Raw genomic sequence first — 22,817 nt, 5'->3', positions numbered from 1 at the left:
GTTCAAAGGAACAATGCGGGCCATTGGAACTGCGAAGTGAACTAGATAGTTCCATATAGTTCCTTTGGCACAACTCTACCCTAAACTGCACGTAGACGCAAATTTTGAAGTTTCGTCGGGGAGGTACCCTAAGGAAAGGACCGATATGAGTCATTTTAGAAGTTAAACTAAATTGGGACAGAATATTATAATAATAATAATTGTTGCACAAACATCCCGGAAGGACAAGGGAGAATTCTCTCATATCAATGATTGCACCCGATTCATATAAGCTCAACGATATGGGACCAGTTTATCGCCGAGTCCGAACGGCGTGTCCTAAGACACCACTTGCAGAGAAGTTTTACATTACTGAAATACTCAGAAAATGTCGCCAAAATTACTTAGGGGTATTTTTGCCACCGTTAAAAAATGTTTGATGCTGTCTGGCCGTGGAACCGAACACACGACCTTCAGTGTGAAAGGCGGATGTGCATTAGGGTTATGACTTTTTGACATTTTTTTCACAAAAATGATTTCCTGTTGTAAGAATGAATGAACTTTTGCCTATTAATGCCTAAAATAAAATTCATTCCATTTTGTTATAAAAAAGGTTCCGCACAAACCACATTCAAACATTTTTTTTTTTGAAAAAATTCTATGGAATGAAAAAAAAATTATCAAATAATTATTTCCTGTTGCACGGATGAATGGCCTTTTGCCTATTAATGACGAAAATATCTTATATTCCATTTAAATTTTAAAAAAGGTCCCGCATAAACCACTTTTAATTTTTATTATATATGAAATAAAGTTATATATAATATAAAATTAGATATATTTTATAATACGTTCACAAAATTAGTGAGAAATAAACGGTTATGTCATTTTAGTTATGTCGTGTACCATGTTTTCAGTTAAATATCTGCTTACAGTGACTTCAAACAATTGTCAAAAATTCTCAAAAACAAGTAAAAAAGTATCAGTCGGCTTTGCCGACAGAGGTATACCCTCAGCCTGTGCAAATTGAAACACTTTTTTTCACAAAAAACTTATGTATTTAGGGGGTTTTACAATTTTGGTCTCGTATGAACCGACAAAAATGTTGATTAGGATTACAGTTCAAAAATTTTGCTGAAAAGGTACTTAAAGGAATGGACCGACATAGACCATGGGGGTTCCATAGGGGGTTTTTACACCCTTCGGGCTGTTTTCTCAAGAAGTATGGACTTGCCCCTGAAACAACTTTTACCATAGTAATTGAGGCAGCGAATGTAAGTTGCTTCAACAAAAATCAAAGTGATTCAATAGCAGGTCTTAAAGTGAACTTATCCATAATTTTGTGTGGGAGGTACAGGATGGAGTGGACAAATATAGTCCATATTCGAACCTGATCTATATCTGGTAGATATTATGAAAATGTGTAAAGTATGGACCAAATCGGTCACTCCCATCAAGAGTTATCGTGCCCACAATTTTTCCGAATATTTTTGAACTTTTGTGGGGTAGGTACCTGAAGGAGTGGACCGATATGGCTTATCTACGAATTTAAACTAAGTTTGGAAACAATATAACGAAGGCCAAATTTTGGCCGGAACCGGCATTTCCGTTCGAGAATTATCGTGCGCTTCCACCCATAAACATGGTGTCATAGGGTTTGTTTTTCAACTTTCAGGCTATTTTTCAGGAAGTATGGGCTTGCCCCTGAGGAAACTTGTACCTTCGTATAGGGGACAGTGAATACAAGATGGTACAACAAAAACCAAGGCGATTCGAGAGCAGCTCCTAAACTGAACTTTTCCGAAATTTTGTGTGGGAGGTCCTCGAAGGAGTTTACCGATTGAGTCCATTTTGGAACCTCATCTAAGTCTGGTAGAAATTTCATAATGTGCAAAGTATGGACCAAATCGGTTACTCCCTTCAAGAGTTATCGTACGCACAAATTTTCCGAACATTTTCGAACTTCTGTGGGGGAGGTACCGGAAGGAGTGGACCGATATAATCCATCTTTGAACTTGAACTAAGTTTGGACAAAATATTACGAAAGCCAAATTTTGGACCGAATCGGCAGATCCGTTCGAGAGTTATCTTGCGTTGCAACCACTACACACGGTGTCATAGGGTTTTTTGTAACTTTCAGGCTATTTTCTCAGGAAGTATGGACTTGCCCCTAATGAAACTTACAGCGTCGTATAGAGGACAGCGAATACAACTTGCGTAAACAAAAATCAAAGCGATTCGAGACCAGGTCCTAAACTGAACTTTTCCGAAATTTTGTGTGGGAGGTTCCCGAAGGAGTGGACCGATTGAGTCCATATTGGAACCTAATCTAAGTTTGGTAGAAATTACACGATGTGCAAAGTATGGACCAAATCGGTTATTCCCTACAAGATTTATCGTGCGCACAAGTTTTGCGACAATTTTTGAAAATTTGTGGGGGAGGTACCTGAGGGAGTGGAGCTATATGGCCCATCTTCGAACTTAAATCGAATCTGGACAAAATATTTCGATACCCAAAATTTGAACCGAATCGATTGATCCGTTCGAGAGTTATCGTGCGCACCAGCCAGCCAGACAGACAGACGGACAGACAGACAGACGGACGGACATTGCTAGATCTACTCAAAATTGAAACGGATATCGTACAAACATACTTGGGGACTAAAACCATTATTTCGATGAGGCACATTTTGGGTCGTATCAAAGTGTAAATACCCTCTTTAGCCTAAAGGCTGATGGTATAAAAAACTTTAAAAGCTTTCTGTGCGAAAGCTTTTTTATCGAATCACTTTATAATTAAGATTTTATGTAATCTTTTGTAGAAACTCATTACGCTATGATATGATGAGGTTGTAAAAAAGTCATAACCATAGTGTGCATACCATTGCACCACGAAGGCACCCGGACGGATATTTAAATTTGGAGCAAATTGGTTGACCCGTTTAAGGGATATCGTGCATACCATTTTAAAATATTGCGGGAAGTACCGGATGTTGTGAACCGGTATTGTCCATATTCGAACTAAAACTAAGTTTGGACAAAATATGGCGAAGCCCAAATTTTTGACCAAATCGCTTGATCAGTTCGGGAGTTATTGTGCTCTCCAACGACTACATATGGTGTCATAGGGGTTTTTTACACCCTTCGGGCTTTTATCTCAAGAAAAAACTTTTACTGTCGTAATGGAGGCAGCCAATACAAGGAGTGGACCGATATAGCTTCGAACGTAAACTAAGTTTGGACAAAATATTACGGAAATATATGGAAGGCACGAACCGCCAACGTAAGACAAATTTGGAAGAAGATTTCTTCATCTTGCCACTGATGCCAATTATGTTAATATACGTGGTCAGATAACAGAGTTATACGCTAATATATCCATAGAAACCCTATTCTAGGGTAGCTTTAGTCAGCGGCCCACCATTTATAGTCTGGCACTAGATGGCAGCTGATTTTAATACTGAATAATCTTAAACCCATGAACTACTTTGGACAATTATTCCTGAGGTGGGCACTGGTGGGCATCATGACTAAAACCTTAGGTCAAATTTAAGTATATGATCGAATTGGCATTACAAGATACACTAAGAAAATATACAGCTAACTAGAATTACACAACATGCTAAAACACCATTTTTTAATGAAAATGAAGCTATTACTTCCCCCTTCAAAATCCACTATAACATTTTGCTATACGTATTAGTTTCACGATGTTTTGAATATATTTACTTACACTTAAAATATATGTTGTACTCATAACAAAAAATATTAGTCAAATGTTGCGACTTTTGAAGCTATTCTTAAGGAGATCGCGTTCGAATAAAACAAAAATTAATATATTTTTAAAAAGGTCCATGTCATAGCTGTCAGTGTTGCCAGATGTTGTACCAAAATTTTGACATTCATTTTTTTATTTTTGGCCAATGGGTGGATCCACTGTGCGTAGTATTTGTGAACATTGAAAAATAGGATTACCAAGCAAGACTATAGGAAAAGTTTGGAGTTTCAATTAACTGACATAATTTCGCATATACATTTATCTAATGAAGTGCGATATATATACTAGTTTCCAAGCTTTGCCTTCGTCTGCCACAACAACAACATCCTAATACACCTGAAGATCGGCTTTACCACCCGTGAAACGTAGTGTAATGGTTGGATGTGTGGGACTTCGGTAGACTCCTAATTTTTCAATGTATCTCTAAAGGCCTTACAGCTCAACTCGAAAGAGAATTAATTAAATTTCTGAAGATATTTTATTTAAAGTCACTTGCAGATCCCGACTAATTAGCGATGCAAGAAAAATATAATTGACTTAACAAAAGGTAACATAAAACTGTTTCAAGGGCCAGAAACTCTCGCCGAGTCAGCTAGTAAAATTAATAAAAACAATCAGTAGGCTTTGCCAACAGCTTCTGAAGAGGGAGCTTCATTTTAACAGCCCAAGTAATGATATTCCTCAGGTGGAAGAATTTCAAGAAGTCAGCTATGTAGACAATTTACTTAGTAATAAGCATTGTTGAGGATGTGCAAATGCTACTATGAATATTGTACAATATACAAAGGTATACTGCAAATTAAAAATTACCTTGAACCATGAACAATTTATTTAATAAAAAAAAAACTTGTTTAAAAATTCAATGCAAATAGATAATTTGCCAACAATTATTTCATAAAGTTCAAACACAACCATCTATATATATAAAATAGAAAAATGTTTGTATGTTTGTTTGTTTGTTTGTTTGTTTGAAATTTATAGACTCAAAAACCGCTGAACCGATCTTGCTGAAATTTTCAGGGTATATTACTACATCGCCTGAAAGTAACATAGGCTATAAAAAGTTTCCAAATTCCGCTCTGATCCGGATATATAGCATCAGAATCGGAGGTACCTCCAAAAAATTTAAATTTTGTATGCAAATATCTATAGAACGGTTACAGATACAGACTCCAAATTTGAAATGTGTGATGGATTTTAGCCTAAAAATAAATGTGCCAAAATATATCGAAATCGGTCCAGATTTGGATATAGCTTCCATATATATTTTCGTCCGATTTCAAGTATTTGATGTACCAAACACGCTATATATGTCCGATTTCCATGAAATTTGGAATGCGTGACGGAACGTGGCTTATAACAAAATGTGCCAAACTATATCGAAATCGGTTCAGATTTGGATATAGATCCCATATATATTTTCGTCCGATTTCAAGTATTTGATATACCAAACACGCTACATATGTCCGATTTCAATGAAATTTGGAATGTGTGACTAAATTTGTTGCAGAAATGAGTATGCCAAATTATGTTGAAATCGGTTCAGATTTGGATATAGCTCCTATATATTTTCGGCCGATTTCATGTATTTGATGCACCCAACCCACTATGTATGTCCAATTTCAATGAAATTAGGAATGTGTGACTAAATTTTTTGTAGAAATGAGTATGCCGAATTATATTCAAATCGGTTCAGATTTGGATATAGCTCCTATATATATTTTCGGCCGATTTCATGTATTTGATGCACCCAACCCACTATGTATGTCCAATTTCAATGAAATTTGTCCCGTATGGGATGTTGTGGGACAATGTTTTGTTTTGTAACTAAATTTGTTTTAGAAATGAGTATGCAAAATTATATTGAAATCGGTTCAGATTTGGATATAGCTCCTATATATATTTTCGGCCGATTTCATGTATTTGATGCCCCAAACACGCTATGTATGTCCAATGTATAACTAAATTTGGTGTAGAAATAAGTATTGAAATCGGTGTTGATTTGGCTATAGCTCCCATATTTATTTCAATGAAATTTGTGCGGTATCTACGAGAATATCTATAACGGAGGAAAATGTTTGTACGTTTGTTTGTTTTGAGGTTTATGGACTCAAAAACCGCTGAACCGATCTTCCTGAAACTTTCAGAGTATATTACCACATGGCCTGAAAGTGTCACAGGCTATATAAATCTTAAAAATTCCGCCCCGATCTGGAGATATAGCCTCAGGATCGGAAGTACCTCCAAAAACTGTAGAATTTGTATGCTGATATCTAACGAACGATTATCGATACAGTCTTCAAATTTGGTATGTGTGACGGAATTTGGTCTAAAAATAAATTTGCCAAAGTAATTTGAAATCGGCTCAGATTTGGATATATATTTTCGGCCGATTTAATGCATTTGATGCATAAAACACGTTTTGTATGCCCAATTCCAATGAAATTTGGAATGTGTGACGGAATTTATTGCAGAAATAAATGTTCCAAACTATTTTGAAATCGGTTCAGATTGGGATATAGCTCCCATATATATTTTCGGCCGACTTCATGTATTTTCTACACCAAACACGCCATGTATGTTCAATTTTGACGAAATTTGGAATCTTTGACGGAATTGATCCTAGAAATTAGTTTACCAAATTATATTGAAATCGGATCAGATTTGGATATACCTCCAATATATGTATATTTTTGGCCGATTTCATGTATTTTATGCAATAAATACCTTATGTTTGTCCAATTTCAATGAAATTTGAAATATGTGGCGGAAATTGATCTACAAAAAATTTGTCATATTATATTGAAATCGGTTCAGATTTACATATAGCTCCCATATATATTTTCGACCGATTTCATGTATTTGATGCACCAAACACGCTATGTAATTCCAATTTCAATGAAATTTGAAATATGTGGCGGGAATTGGTCTACAAAACAAATTGGTAAATTATATTGAAAGAATTTCAGTCAATAGAATTTCAGGAAATGTACGAACGTACAAATCCATTGATACTGTAGCAACTGAAGACGACGCGGTTAACTATCCAGTTGAATTCCTAAGTTCGTTGGATCTTCAGGCTTTCCACCACATAATTTAGTGCTAAAAGTTGGTGTTCCTATTATTTTATTAAGAAGCATAGACCCACCTCGCCTTTGCAATGGTACAAGGTTAACAGTAAAAAAAAAACTACATAGCTATTTAATTGAGGCAACGATTATTACTGGGAAGTATATAGGTTCAGATTTACTTCTACCTCGAATCCCTCTTATAGCAACAGAAACGCCCTTCAATTTTAAAAGATTGCAGTTTCCTGTACGTTTGGCATTTGCAATGACTATAAATAAATTCCAAGGACAGACTCTTCGTGTATGCGGCCTAAATTTAGCATGTTCTTGCTTTTCTCATGGTCAGCCCTACGTTGCATGTTCACGTGTAGGTAGACCGGCCGATTTGTTTGTTTACGCTCCTGAAGGAAAAACAAAAAACATTGTATATCCTAAAGCATTACAATAAATACTTTACTTTAAATTTTTGAATTTGATTTCTTTCTGATTTCAAAAATCCGTAAAATTTCAAATGCATATCAATCTAAAGGGGTAGCGAAGCGCACCGGGTTCAGCTAGTTATATAATAATTATTCTTATACTTTATGATTTTACATACATAATTGGATAAGACGTATTTTCTTTGAAGTATCTTCGTTTTGCTTAAGTTGTTACAATTGTATTTTGTTTGTTCTTATTAAAAAGCGGAAATACATTGAAAATTATTTTATAATTGGATGGCTTGTGGGAAGCCGGTTCAGTTGCAGTCGTGTGGAAAAAATGACATTTAGACAAAAAAAGGGGGGGGGGATCAAATATGTGCCTCAATACCTTTGGATGTCATGTTTGTTGGGACGTAATCACTATCAGTGTCTTTGAAGGGATTTTTTTTTAATATTTTTCAACGGAGAGGTTCATGTCGTGGATTTTTAAATAATTTTTCAAAGGAGATTATCACTTCCACAAACGTGGATTTTTAAATAATTTTTCAAAGGGGATTATAAGTTCCACAAACGTGGATTTTTAAATAATTTTTCAAAGGAGATTATCAATTTCACAAACGTGGATTTTTAAATAATATTTCAAAGGAGACTATCACTTCCACAAACTTGGATTTTTAAATAATTTTTCAAAGGAGATTATTATTTCCACAAACGTGGATTTTTAAATAATTTTTCAAAGGAGATTATCATTTCCACAAACGTGGATTTTTAAATAATTTTTCAAAGGAGATTATCATTTCCACAAACGTGGATTTTTAAATAATTTTTCAAAGGAGATTAAAAGTTCCACAAACGTGGATTTTTAAATAATTTTTCAAAGGAGATTATAAGTTCCACAAACGTGGAGTTTTAAATAATTTTTCAAAGGAGATTATAAGTTCCACAAACGTGGATTTTTAAATAATTTTTCAAGGGAGATTATAAGTTCCACAAACGTGGATTTTAAAATAATTTTTCAAAGGAGATTATAAGTTTCACAAACGTGGATTTTTAAATAATTTTTCAAAGGAGATTATAAGTTCCACACACGTGGATTTTTAAATAATTTTTCAAAGGAGATTATAAGTTCCACAAACGTGGATTTTTAAATAATTTTTCAACGGAGATTAGAACTTCCACAAACGTGGATTTTTAAATAATTTTTCAAAGGAGATTATCCCTTCCACAAACGTGGATTTTTAAATAATTTTTCAAAGGAGATTATCCCTTCCACAAACGTGGATTTTTAAATAATTTTTCAAAGGAGATTATAAGTTCCACAAACGTGGATTTTTAAATAATTTTTCAAAGGAGATTATAAGTTCCACAAACGTGGATTTTTAAATAATTTTTCAAAGGAGATTATAAGTTCCACAAACGTGGATTTTTAAATAATTTTTCAAAGGAGATTATAAGTTCCACAAACGTGGATTTTTAAATAATTTTTCAAAGGAGATTATAAGTTCCACAAACGTGGATTTTTAAATAATTTTTCAAAGGAGATTATAAGTTCCACAAACGTGGATTTTTAAATAATTTTTCAAAGGAGATTATAAGTTCCACAAACGTGGATTTTTAAATAATTTTTCAAAGGAGATTATAAGTTCCACAAACGTGGATTTTTAAATAATTTTTCAAAGGAGATTATAAGTTCCACAAACGTGGATTTTTAAATAATTTTTCAAAGGAGATTATAAGTTCCACAAACGTGGATTTTTAAATAATTTTTCAAAGTAGATTGTAAGTTTTACAAACGTGGATTTTTAAATAATTTTTCAAAGTAGATTGTAAGTTTTACAAACGTGGATTTTTAAATAATTTCTCAAGGGAGATTATCACTTCCACAAACGTGGATTTTTAAATAATTTTTCAAAGGAGATTATCACTTCCACAAACGTGGATTTTTAAATAATTTTTCAAAGGAGATTATCACTTCCACAAACGTGGATTTTTAAATAATTTTTCAAAGTAGATTGTAAGTTTTACAAACGTGGATTTTTAAATAATTTTTCAAAGTAGATTGTAAGTTTTACAAACGCGGATTTTTAAATAATTTTTCAAGGGAGATTATCACTTCCACAAACGTGGATTTTTAAATAATTTCTCAAGGGAGATTATCACTTCCACAAACGTGGATTTTTAAATAATTTTTCAAAGGAGGTTCTAAGTTCCTCAAACGTTGATTTTTAATTAACTTTTCAAAGGAGATTAGAAGTTCCACAATTTTTAAGGGTCCTCAAACGAGGAGTAAAAAAAAATCAAGGCAAATTTCAAAGTTTTTAAATAATTGTTCATCCATTTCAAGGGGGATTATCAGGTCCTTAAATATGTTTTTTTTATATTTCTCTTTCTTAAATGTAAGTAATGATGGGTTTCTCCCTTATTAGTCAGCATCCATTGTTCCACATGTCTTTTTTGTTGTTGTTGTTAGCCTCCTTGTCCTTTGTGCTAATTAGTAAATATGATTTTTATTCCCACATCTCCAGCGGGACTACCGATGACAAATAAAGCAATAAATTGTGTGTTTCAAGAAAATCTTACCAGAAGCCCACAGATTACAACACACGCAATTGGGGAGCACTGACATGGAATAGTTGTTAGTTTCCTCTAAATAACAAAAATTAATTTAATTTATATTTATTGTCATCTTTGATTTATGAGTATTTTTGTGTTACTATGTCATCTGGTCATTGGGGAGTTGCCTTGGAGCAGCTTGTGTTTTCAAGATGTTTGCCATCAACACTCCTCTTAATACTACCCTCAGTGCTCCCCTGAACATCTTATTTTTGTTCTAAGAAAACTATTTAGTTTATGTTTAAAAGTTTCTTAAGAGATTTACAACTTTAATTGAGTTTTATGTGAAATGTGTGGGGGATTTGTCCAGAACTTTGTCTAATGAATTTCAAGGGGATTATCAAGTGATTAGGGAAAGTTTTATGGCATTTAAGTTTCTATTGTAAAATATTTCAGTTTAGTTTGCCATTTTCTGTTTGATCTTTAAGAATTTTATATATTTTTTAGAATTATTCTTTGTTCATTCTTATTTTCCCCAATTAAACACATATCTGAAATGTAAACGGAGATGTTGACAATGTCATGGTTGACCGTGGCAAAAATGCCATCTTTTTTTTCAACAAAAATAATTTGTAGAAAAACATTTTATAATAATTAAATATTTATTTTTGTCTATTTTCAGCTCTTCCTCACAGTGGCAGCAGCAGCTTAAGACCAGAAACAATTTCCCAAAATAATATCTTTAAAATAAACAGCTTAAATTTCAAGCCAACCCAAATAACAATGGTAAGTATTGTTGTTGTTGTTTTTTATAATATACAATTATTTTTTCTCTATTTTATTTTTTGGAAAAAGCTCTCATCTGACGTTTTTGTTTAATAATTAATATAAAATCCATTTCATAAATTATCTCTGTCATTCTATATGGGAAAAGATTGTACAGTTGATAGGATGGTACATACGGAGGCTTTTAACAGAGTTGTTAAAATATGTGCATGTTATCATTTGTTGTTGTTGTTGCTGCTTATGCTGCTACTGTTGTGGTTCAGTACTCCAGTGGTGCTCCACTACATTTTAATCCTCTTGACCAACAAACAAACGAAAACAAAACATAGCAACAGTCACACTCTTCGTGTTGTTGTTGGATACCAAACTATGTATGCTGTCGTTTTTTTGTTGTTGCCGTTGGAACCTACCAACAACCAATGCTTGTTGTTTGGTTTTCTACTTAATTTACAATTCAAAATACATAAATTCATAACATCCTGTGCAAATAAAAACAACAACTGCCAGCAATAAGGATAACAACAGCAACGAGAATACACACACACAGTATGACTGGTGGCAAAGGATGAAATCTGTAAAAGTGACTCACACATACATTTTTAGGGAGGAGAACAGGGTCCTTGGTAATATTCATTACATGACTTTATATGGGATGTTCCATAAAAGTATTTTTTCAAGAGATAACTATTAAAGCTCAAGGGACATCAACAGCTCCATAAACGTGGATTTTTTAAAGAATTTTCATTCGACATCAACAGCTCCATAAGCGTGGATTTTTTAAAGAATTTTCATTCGACATCAACAGCTCCATAAACGTGGATTTTTTAAAGAATTTTCATTCGACATCAACAGCTCCATCAACGTGGATTTTTTAAAGAATTTTCATTCGACATCAACAGCTCCATAAACGTGGATTTTTTAAAGAAATTTTCATTCGACATCAACAGCTCCATAAGCGTGGATTTTTTAAAGAATTTTCATTCGACATCAACAGCTCCATAAACGTGGATTTTTTAAAGAATTTTCATTCGACATTAACAGCTCCATAAACGTGGATTTTTTAAAGAATTTTCATTCGACATCAACAGCTCCATAAACGTGGATTTTTTAAAGAATTTTCATTCGACATTAACAGCTCCATAAACGTGGATTTTTTAAAGAATTTTCATTCGACATCAACAGCTCCATAAGCGTGGATTTTTTAAAGAATTTTCATTCGACATCAACAGCTCCATAAACGTGGATTTTTTAAAGAATTTTCATTCGACATTAACAGCTCCATAAACGTGGATTTTTTAAAGAATTTTCATTCAACATTAACAGCTCCATAAACGTGGATTTTTTAAAGAATTTTCATTCGACATTAACAGCTCCATAAACGTGGATTTTTTAAAGAATTTTCATTCGACATCAACAGCTCCATAAACGTGGATTTTTTAAAGAATTTTCATTCGACATTAACAGCTCCATAAACGTGGATTTTTTAAAGAATTTTCATTCAACATTAACAGCTCCATAAACGTGGATTTTTTAAAGAATTTTCATTCGACATTAACAGCTCCATAAACGTGGATTTTTTAAACAATTTTCATTCGACATCAACAACTCCATAAACGTGGATTTTTTAAAGAGTTTTGAATGGAGATACACGTGGATTTTTAAAGAATATTCATGAGTGATGCACGTGGATTTTTTAAGAAATTTCAAGGGAGATACCCGTGGAATTTTTAAAGAATTTTCAAGGGAGATACCCGTGGAATTTTTAAAGAATTTTCAAAGGAGAACAACGTGGATGTTTAAAGAATTTAAAAGACCAAAGTGGATTTTTTAAAGAATGTTCAATGGACATCTACGTAGATTTTTTAAGAATTTTCAAGGTAGATACACGTGTATATTTTAAGAAATTTCAAGGGATTTTTTTAAACATATTTTAAGGGACATCAAGGTGGATTTTTTAAAGAATTTTTAAAGTACATCAACGTAGATTTTTTAAAGAATTTTCAAGGGCATCAATGTTGATTTTTTTAAACTATTTTCAAGGGCCATCAACGTAGATTTTTTAAATAATTTTCGAGTGACATCTACGTTAATTTTTAAACAATTTTCAACAGATATCAACGTGGATTTTTTAAAATTTTTCAACAGATGTCAACGTGGATTTTTTTTAAACAATTTTCAACAGATATCAACGTGGATTTTTTAAACAATTTTCAACAGATATCAACGTGGATTTTTTAAACAATTTTCAACAGATATCAACGTGGATTTTTTAAACAATTTTCAGCAGATATCAACGTGGATTTTTTAAACAATTTTCAACAGATATCAACGTGGATTTTTTAAACAATTTTCAACAGATATCAACGTGGATTTTTAAACAATTTTCAGCAGATATCAACGTGGATTTTTTAAACAATTTTCAACAGATATCAACGTGGATTTTTTAAACAATTTTCAACAGATATCAACGTGGATTTTTTAAACAATTTTCAACAGATATCAACGTGGATTTTTTAAACAATTTTCAACAGATATCAACGTGGATTTTTTAAACAATTTTCAAAAGATATCAACGTGGATTTTTTAAACAATTTTCAACAGATATCAACGTGGATTTTTTAAACAATTTTCAACAGATATCAACGTGGATTTTTTAAACAATTTTCAACAGATATCAACGTGGATTTTTTAAAAAAATTTCAACAGATGTCAACGTGGATTTTTTTTAAACAATTTTCAACAGATATCAACGTGGATTTTTTAAACAATTTTCAACAGATATCAACGTGGATTTTTAAACAATTTTCAACAGATATCAACGTGGATTTTTTAAACAATTTTCAGCAGATATCAACGTGGATTTTTTAAACAATTTTCAACAGATATCAACGTGGATTTTTTAAACAATTTTCAACAGATATCAACGTGGATTTTTAAACAATTTTCAGCAGATATCAACGTGGATTTTTTAAACAATTTTCAACAGATATCAACGTGGATTTTTTAAACAATTTTCAACAGATATCAACGTGGATTTTTTAAACAATTTTCAACAGATATCAACGTGGATTTTTTAAACAATTTTCAACAGATATCAACGTGGATTTTTTAAACAATTTTCAACAGATATCAACGTGGATTTTTTAAACAATTTTCAGCAGATATCAACGTGGATTTTTTAAACAATTTTCAACAGATATCAACGTGGATTTTTTAAACAATTTTCAACAGATATCAACGTGGATTTTTTAAACAATTTTCAACAGATATCAACGTGGATTTTTTAAACAATTTTCAACAGATATCAACGTGCATTTTTTAAACAATTTTCAACAGATATCAACGTGCATTTTTTAAACAATTTTCAACAGATATCAACGTGCATTTTTTAAACAATTTTCAACAGATATCAACGTGCATTTTTTAAACAATTTTCAACAGATATCAACGTGCATTTTTTAAACAATTTTCAACAGATATCAACGTGCATTTTTTAAACAATTTTCAACAGATATCAACTTGCATTTTTTAAACAATTTTCAACAGATATCAACGTGCATTTTTTAAACAATTTTCAACAGATATCAACTTGCATTTTTTAAACAATTTTCAACAGATATCAACGTGGATTTTTTAAACAATTTTCAACAGATATCAACGTGCATTTTTTAAACAATTTTCAACAGATATCAACGTGCATTTTTTAAACAATTTTCAACAGATATCAACGTGCATTTTTTAAACAAATTTCAACAGATATCAACGTGGATTTTTTAAACAATTTTCAACAGATATGAACGTGGATTTTTTAAACAATTTTCAACAGATATCAACGCGGATTTTTTACAGAATTTTCAACAGATATCAACGTGGGTTTTTTATAGAATTTTCAACAGATATCAACGTGGATTTTTTACAGAATTTTCAACAGATATCAACGTGGGTTTTTTATAGAATTTTCAACAGATATCAACGTGGATTTTCAACAGATATCAACGTGGATTTTTTACAGAATTTTCAACAGATATCAATGTGGATTTTTTATAGAATTTTCAACAGATATCAACGTGGATTTTTTACAGAATTTTCAACAGATATCAACGTGGATTTTTTACAGAATTTTCAACAGATATCAACGTGGATTTTTTACAGAATTTTCAACAGATATCAACGTGGATTTTTTACAGAATTTTCAACAGATATCAACGTGGATTTTTTACAGAATTTTCAACAGATATCAACGTGGATTTTTTATAGAATTTTCAACAGATATCAACGTGGTTTTTTTTTACAGAATTTTCAAGGAAGACACACGAGGATTATTTTTAAAGAATTATCAAGGAAGACACACGTGGATTATTTTTAAAGAAATTTCAAGAAGACACACGTGGATTATTTTTTAAGAATTTTTAAGGAAGACACACGTGGATTATTTTTAAAGAATTTTCAAGGAAGACACACGTGGATTATTTTTAAAGAATTTTCAAGGAAGACACACGTGGGTTATTTTTAAAGAATTTTCAAGGAAGACACACATGGATTATTTTAAAGAATTTTCAAGGTATAGAAAACCTTATTGGTTCTCTATCTATAGACGACCTAATTGGTTCTCTATCTATAAAAGACCTCATTGCTCTGCTCTGTGTAGAAGACCTCAACCTATAGAAGTTCCCATGTGTCATCTTAATTTTTTATAAAAAAAATTCTCGTATCCCTCGTATGTACCCTCACTTTCCAACTTAATTCCCAAGCTTTAACACCACTTAAAAAAACAAACTTCCCATTCACTCTCACAATAATGTTGCTGCTCTTCACATGTGGTTGTGTGAACATGTCAGCCCACATTTTCACTATCCGGATCATATACATATTTGAGGACATGCTCCATGTGCCTGTCGGCTCAGCCTCTGGGAATTTGTGTTTTTTAAGTTCGAAACAATGAAGTGTGCCCCAGAAGTATTGCAAAAAAAAAACTTTACCTCATCGTTTCTACTCCACATGGCACGGTGTGCATTACTTCAAAAGGACAAAAGAAAAAACACGAACTGAGTTTTATACATTTAATTTTCAATGTGTGGCAGTTGGTGTTGTTGTTGTGTTTTTACTTTTGCAACTTCATAAAGTGTTACTTTGGGGTTTTATTACAAGCCCTTGCGACTGTAATTCTGAATGTGTGAATGTGTTTGTGTGGTTAAATTACACACATTTCATATTGACACACACGTACAGTGATTTATAATCCTGCCTTGAGTACTACTATCTCCCTGTTTAGTGTTTGATATGGTGTCGGGTAAATTGAGTCTCATCGTTAACTGGGTCAATAGTGACAATGAGGAGTATTTTCTGCTGTTGTGGTTTGGGTTTAGTTCACACAATAATGAGGTTAGTTTAGATTGATTGTACTAAAGCGCCTTAGGGATTATGTGTTAGGTGTTAAGGATGGCCTACATTGAAGAGAAGAATGACAAATTAAATGTGTAGTAAATTTTGAGTTTTCTTAATTTTTAATATTCAAGGCGGAGATGATATTACAGGTGATAAAATGTGAACTTAGATACAAAAGACTACACATTTTTAACAGGGCTGGTGTAGAGTTGTACTATCCCTTACAAGGTTGTGGTGCTGATTATTGCATGCGTATTTATTTATTTATTGAATTACAAATATGCAAACAATTAAACAAGTATAATTAAGTTAAATTTATGATGCTATTTTATTTACATATATTATTAACAAATATAATGTTGACACTCTTTTTACTTTAAATGTGCAATGTAAACAAGCAAAATTTATTTGGAATAAAACTGTCAATAATTAAAGCTAATATAGCTGAAAACACAAATGCTATTACAACAATTGTGTTTATTTTAAATCATTGTAATAACAAAGGCAAATAAAATAATTATTTGATTCTAATATTTTTTTTTAATAATTTGTTAGTATATTACAGAATATTTAATTGTGGATACCTTGAACATTTCAGTATTTATTCATGAACCAATATTTAGATTGTACAACTCCATTTTAATTTGATTAAGAAGCCTTCCAAAGCATGGAAAAGTACATATTTGTTTTAGGTATTTTTTCTTGCGGTAATTGTCATTTTGCCGATGAGACAACTGACAATTGTCACATCGAAAATTTCCCAATTTATTTTCTGGACCTACTTCAGGGATTCATTACACTTTAACATTACCTATTTTGTGTTTTCAGTATCATATATTCGTTTCACTTATTATTTCCAGTTCAAATATTAACCAAAATACGACTTTGTTATCATCATCAGAAACAACAAAAATTCGATTATCATATAAATATGTTTATCTGCAAGTCAAGATATTCACACGATTCACTACATACATATCATGATTATCTTAGGATTATAATATGCTCATTTGGCGAAAATTGCGACGCTATGTTTTCTGCTATTCACTTCTATTTTCGAGTTCAAGTGTGGATGTGTGTGTGTAAGATAATAATATCATCAAAAACTATGAAGTAGAGACACCATGGATTTCCCACAAATATTAGCATCAAATGCAAATTGACTTAACTACATATGGGGATTTCTGATAGAAATCGGACACATTTTCAAAAAGTGGTTTTGAAAAAGTCGAATTCGGTAAAAACAATATGCAAAGAAGTACTCATAACTTCTTTAATATTGGTCCACAAAAAAAAAACTCTTTTCTTGTATTTTTATGTCTTTATCAGCTACCTAATAAAATATCGGAAAAAATTCTGCATAAACGGGTTTGGATGCAACTTTCGCGATTTATTATATAAAATCAAATATTATAAATGATTGTACTCTTTGGTTTTCTTGAATTTTTTTTAATAAAACTACGATTAATTACAAAAATTGTAAGTCCTATTTGGTAGTGGGATTCGAATAATTACCATTTTTGCTATTTTTTTTTTATTTGTCAATACAAGCGAAGAGGTGGAATATGCTAAGTGAAAAATATCACTTTCTTTTTAAAAAGGTTTAATTCGAATGGTAAATCCATGTTTTCCACCAATTCAAAAACCATGTTACAGTTATTCCATTTGAACGATGTGTGTGCATCATTTAAACTACGTAAAATCGGAAGTTGACTTTATATGATGTATATACCATAATCTGAACCTAGATTGATGCGTGAAGTTTTCTACCCACCTAGAATCCGAAATACCAAATTACAGCCAATTCAGTAAAAAATTCTTTAAGGGGTTATGGGCACTTATGTAGAGATTGACGCCACGGAATTGTCTGTAAAAGTGAAAAGAGTCTGATTATTAAGGGTTGGCAAAGTTGAGTAGGACGATGGGATCTATGTTAGACAGGAAGGTTAGAGTGTCTATCTCATATCTGCCTAGTGTACGGTATCTCCTTGTTTGCAACATGGGACACCTACAAAGCAGATGTTCGACAGTCTCTATCTCCTCCTCATCTTCACATAGTCTGCAGTAGTTAATGCCACAGTCGTCCCATTTTGAAGTTAGGGATCTCACTCTGCAGTGACATGTTATAAGTCCCACCGCGATTTTCATCCCTAACTTATCAAGTGAGAGGAGGGAAGCCGTTCTTCGACGAGAAACCACAGGCCAGATTGCCTTGGATACCCTACAACCAGGTTCCAATAGCCATCTTTGATGTGCTTTCTCATTGAAGATATCCCGAAGTTTGCCGATGTAGTGGCACATCGGTGGCCGGACGGTTTTATCAACTGATAAGTCGATATACCTAGAGCCACCTCGAGCCGGTTTATCTGCTACCTCGTTTCCCATGATGTTGCTATGACCCGGAACCCAACATAGCTTAACGATATCGTGTATATCCTGCAGAGCTCTCCTACAATCAATAATAGCTCTTGAATTTATGGTCCGTGACTTGAGAACCTTGAGGGCAGCTTGACTATACATATGTATATAGTTACCGGTCCTGTAAGACTGCCTTCAAGCCATTTCACCAATTCACCTGCTTTCTTGATAGCTAGAATCTCCGCCTGAAAAACACTACAATTATCGTCAAGCTTATATGAGTTTTTAATTAGTGAATTCTCGCAGTAGACGCCGGCGCCAGTACCTACTTTCATCTTGGACCCGTCTGTGTAAATTGCCAGACCGTCCAGAGGAGATATGCACTTAGCCCATGCGTCTCTGCTTGGGAAGATAACAGTTAAGGAGTCAAACTTGAATGAGGTAGGCATATAATCGCTTACGCAACCATTGTCACCTAACTCAAGTCGACTATCAACTGGTTTTGAGGACATTCGAGTGTCCAAAGTGTAAACCACGCCAACACCCTGACTCCCGGAGTCTAAAAGCAGTTCTCGCCGCCTGAAACTGGATTAGGATATCCAGAGGTTGGAGATCCAGGATGACGTTTAAAGCAGCTAGAGGAGTACTTTTAATCGATCCGGTAATCAGCAGTGACGCGGTTCTTTGTACAGTCGATAATTTGGAAAGTAACGCTTTGTTCCCAAGAGCTTGCCATCAGACCAGTTCATAATAGGTAAGTATGGGCAGGACCACGGTTACATACAGCCAGTGTATGATCTGTGGTCTCAATCCCCAGCTTTTCCCAATGGAGTTCTTACAGGAATAGAGTGCCATAAGTCCTTTCTTCGTTCGCTTCTCTACATTTCTTTTCCATGACAAGCGATGGTCCAGAATAGTGCCGAGGTATTTAGCTTCCGTAGTAAGTTCCAGGGCCAAGACGTGGACCTATACTGATAACTCTCTTCTGGAAGACATGGAAGACAAAATAACAAATTTCAGTCAGTTACGAAAATCAGGGCTATATCGAAACATGGACCTATACTAAAGAATTTCAGTTGCAAAGGTTTTTACCTCCAACATAGACTAAATACCAAATATCAGCCATTTCGGTTCGTTGTTATGGTCACAACCTTCAAAATACCTATACCGACAAATTTCAGGCAAAAAGTTTAGTATCCCCAAAATACCGAATAGCGAGAGGTACCTTTCTATGGAGACTATTTGAAGCCGTGGACCTATACCGACAAATTTCAGGTAGAAAGTTTAGTGTCCACAAAGAATACTGTACACCATATTTCAGCCATTTCGGTGGGATAATGAGGTAACAACTTTCAAAATACCTAATATCGGGAGGTACCGTTCTATGGGGGACATATGAAGGCGTGTACCAAGAAAGTTCTGGGGGAAAGTTGTGTACCACCATCGAAGACCAAGTACCAAATTTCAGCCATTTCGGTGTGATAATAGCGTCATCTTCAAAATCATCTTCATCTTCAAAATACCGAAAATCGGGTGGTACCGTTCTATGGGGGCTATATCAAAACATGGACCTATAAAGTCCATTTGCAATACGAAACATCCTAGGAGTAATAGAAACTTCTATACCAAATTACACAGCTCTATCTTTAAAATTGCGAGCTGTATCTTGATTTCAACAGACGTACGGACGGACGGACATGGTTATATCGACTTAGAATTTTACTCTGATCAAGATATATGGGGATTTCTGAGTGAAATGGGACACTTTTTCAAGATGAGGTTTTTGATTTCCTTAATTTTTGCTGTGGTGATGCTGCTCATTAGCAAAACATTTTAGTATATTTTCAGATTCTTTGACTTACGGTTCCAGAGATATCGCGTCTTGAAAAAGTTAAATTCTGTAAAAACTACATGCAAAGAAATACTCATAACTTCTTTAATATTGGTCCAATTTGAAAAAATCTTTTTTTGTATATTTTGTTGTTTTATCAGCTATTAAATAAAAAATAGCAAAAAAAAATTGCACAGTGGGCTTGGATGTTATTTTCGCGATTTAATATTTAAAATCAATTTAAAGATGTTCGACCCCTTCGATTTACTTTAAATTTTTTATATTAAACTACGTTTAATTACAAAAATTTTCAGTCCTATGTGGTAATGGGGTTCGGACGATTACTATTTTTTCTGAATTTTTTAAAATTTGTCAATACAATTTTTTTTTCCTTAATACCTTACTGCTTTCGAGAGTTATCGTGCGCATCATTTTAGCGAATCGGCAGATCCGTTCGAGAGGTATCGAGCGCTTTAGCCACTACACATGGTGCCGCAGGGATTTGTTACTGCTTTCGGGCCATTTTCTCAGGAACTATGGACTTGCCCTTCAAAAAACTTGTACCGTGGTAATAAGGACAGCGAATACAAGTTTTTAAAACAAAAATCAAAGGGATTCGATCTGCACGTTTCCAAAATGTTGTGCGGGAGGTACCCGAAGGAGTGAACCAATATAGTCCATATTCGAACCTGATCTACGTCTCGTGCAAATATTTCGATGTACCGAATCGGTTACTCCTTTTAAGAGCTATCGTGCTCACTATTTTTCGAACATTTTTGAACTTTACCTCCGGGAGTGAACCGACTTGGCTCATCTTCGAATTTAAACTAAGCTTTGACAACATTTTACGAATGACAAATTTTGGACCAAATCGGTTAATCCGTTCGAGAGTTATCGTGCGCTCCAGCCAGCCAGAAACACAGACAGAAGAACGGACATTGCTAAGTCGACTCCAAATTGTCTGAAACGGATTTCGTCCAAACATACTTGGGGTCTAAAACCATTATTTCGATGAGGCACATTTTTTCCCTATGAAAGTGTACATACCCTCGTTAGCCTAAAGACTGAGTGTATAAAAATTGGTAGATTTTTCGACATAAAACCGTCAACATTTTTGTTTAAAGTCTCTCGCTTAAAGGCAGTCTCTCGCTTAAGTGATCCGACTTGGCTCATCTTCGAACTTAAACTAAGCTTTGACAACATATTACGAATGACAAATTTTGGACCAAATCGGTTCATCCGTTCGAGAGTTATCGTGCGCTCCAGCCAGCCAGAAAGACAGACTGAAGGACGGACATTGCTAAATCGACTCCAAATTGTCTGAAACGGATTTCGTCCAAACATACTTGGGGTCTAAAACCATTATTTCGATAAGCAACATTTTTTCCCGTATGAAAGTGCATACACCCTCGTTAGCCTAAAGACTGAGTGTATAAAAATTGGTAGATTTTTCGCAATAAAACCGTCAACATTTTTGTTTAAAGTCTCTCGCTTAAAGGCAGTCTCTCGCTTAAGTGATCCGACTTGGCTCATCTTCGAACTTAAACTAAGCTTTGACAACATATTACGAATGACAAATTTTGGACCAAATCGGTTCATCAGTTCGAGAGTTATCGTGCGCTCCAGCCAGTCAGAAAGACAGACAGAGGGACGGACATACAAACATACTTGGGGTCTGGATAGATTTTTCGCCATAAAACCGTCAAATTTTTTGAAGTATCTCTCGCTGAAGGACTATCTTTTTATGTGTATAATAATCCCACAAAAACATATGCATGAAGATCGGATCATCAGTAGGCACTGCTTTCAAAAATGTAATTTCGAGAAAACCGTGTTTAAAACGTCGATGTCACCAATAAATTTGTCCTTTCTAACGCTCATATCTCAGCTAACTTTTGTCCGATCGACTCGAAATTCTATTCTACCTGGACTTTAAAATGAGCCAATAAAAATATCGATTTTGTAAAATTTGCATGTGTCCATAACCCCTTAAAAGATTTCACATCGGGCGGCATCGTTTACCTACCAATCTGAGAACCGGCTGTACGAAATTACAGCAACATTGATTAGGAGGAAACGTTATATGAGGGCCTACACATTCCTAAATTTATTGTTAATATTTTTTAACCACTAGAAACCTTAAATTGCAAATTAGAGCTTCTTTGGTCAAAAAATGTAGCTAACGTCGTCAAACTAGCTAAAATCGTGAGGTATCGTGATATGGGGGTAATATCAAAATGTGAACATATAGTGCCAATTTTTCGTAGATACGTTTTCTGACACCTTGGAACTTCAAAGGATACATTTCTACTGTTTTTGTATGAAAAATAAGCTAAAATCTTCAAAATAGCAAAAATCCTAAAAAATGTTGAAAATCGGGTCTTCTTCTTATATGGAGGTTATTTATAAAACTTGTATCTTTACCCACAATTCTCGGTAGGAATGCCTAAATGCCAAACTTCAATCATTAAACCAGTAGTTCACAGTGCTATAAGATGTTGCTTTATAGCCATAAAAATATTTAATTTCATCGATGCCCTCTCTTGTCGTGATAATCCACGTCGAAAATTGTGAAAAAGGATCGGACGAAAATGTTCACAAGTAAATTTCATTTTCTGAACAAATTTGATTTCTTCTAGTCACTGTAAACAATGCAA

The 22,817-nt window shown here is 33.6% G+C and overlaps 1 protein-coding gene across 3 annotated transcripts in view; it reads left to right on the top strand.

Moving 5' to 3' along the window:
* LOC141395099 (uncharacterized) overlaps nucleotides 1–22,817 on the top strand; it is a 325,045-nt gene that overhangs the window by 230,325 nt on the left and 71,903 nt on the right. For all 3 annotated transcript variants that reach the window (XR_012410541.1, XM_073970524.1, XM_073970525.1), the window contains one exon: nucleotides 10,483–10,586. Coding sequence is in view for 2 of the 3 variants with exons in the window: in XM_073970524.1 (XP_073826625.1) it covers nucleotides 10,584–10,586 (3 nt within the window). In the remaining variant the exon portion in view is untranslated. The remainder of the gene's footprint in view (nucleotides 1–10,482; nucleotides 10,587–22,817) is intronic.

This window comes from Musca autumnalis, unplaced genomic scaffold (genome assembly GCF_047663935.1).
Source record: "Musca autumnalis isolate F117 unplaced genomic scaffold, ASM4766393v1 scaffold_2, whole genome shotgun sequence".
NCBI lineage: Eukaryota > Metazoa > Arthropoda > Insecta > Diptera > Muscidae > Musca > Musca autumnalis.
Note: the sequence above shows the minus strand (reverse complement) of the source record. Positions and strands in the feature narration are given on the sequence as shown.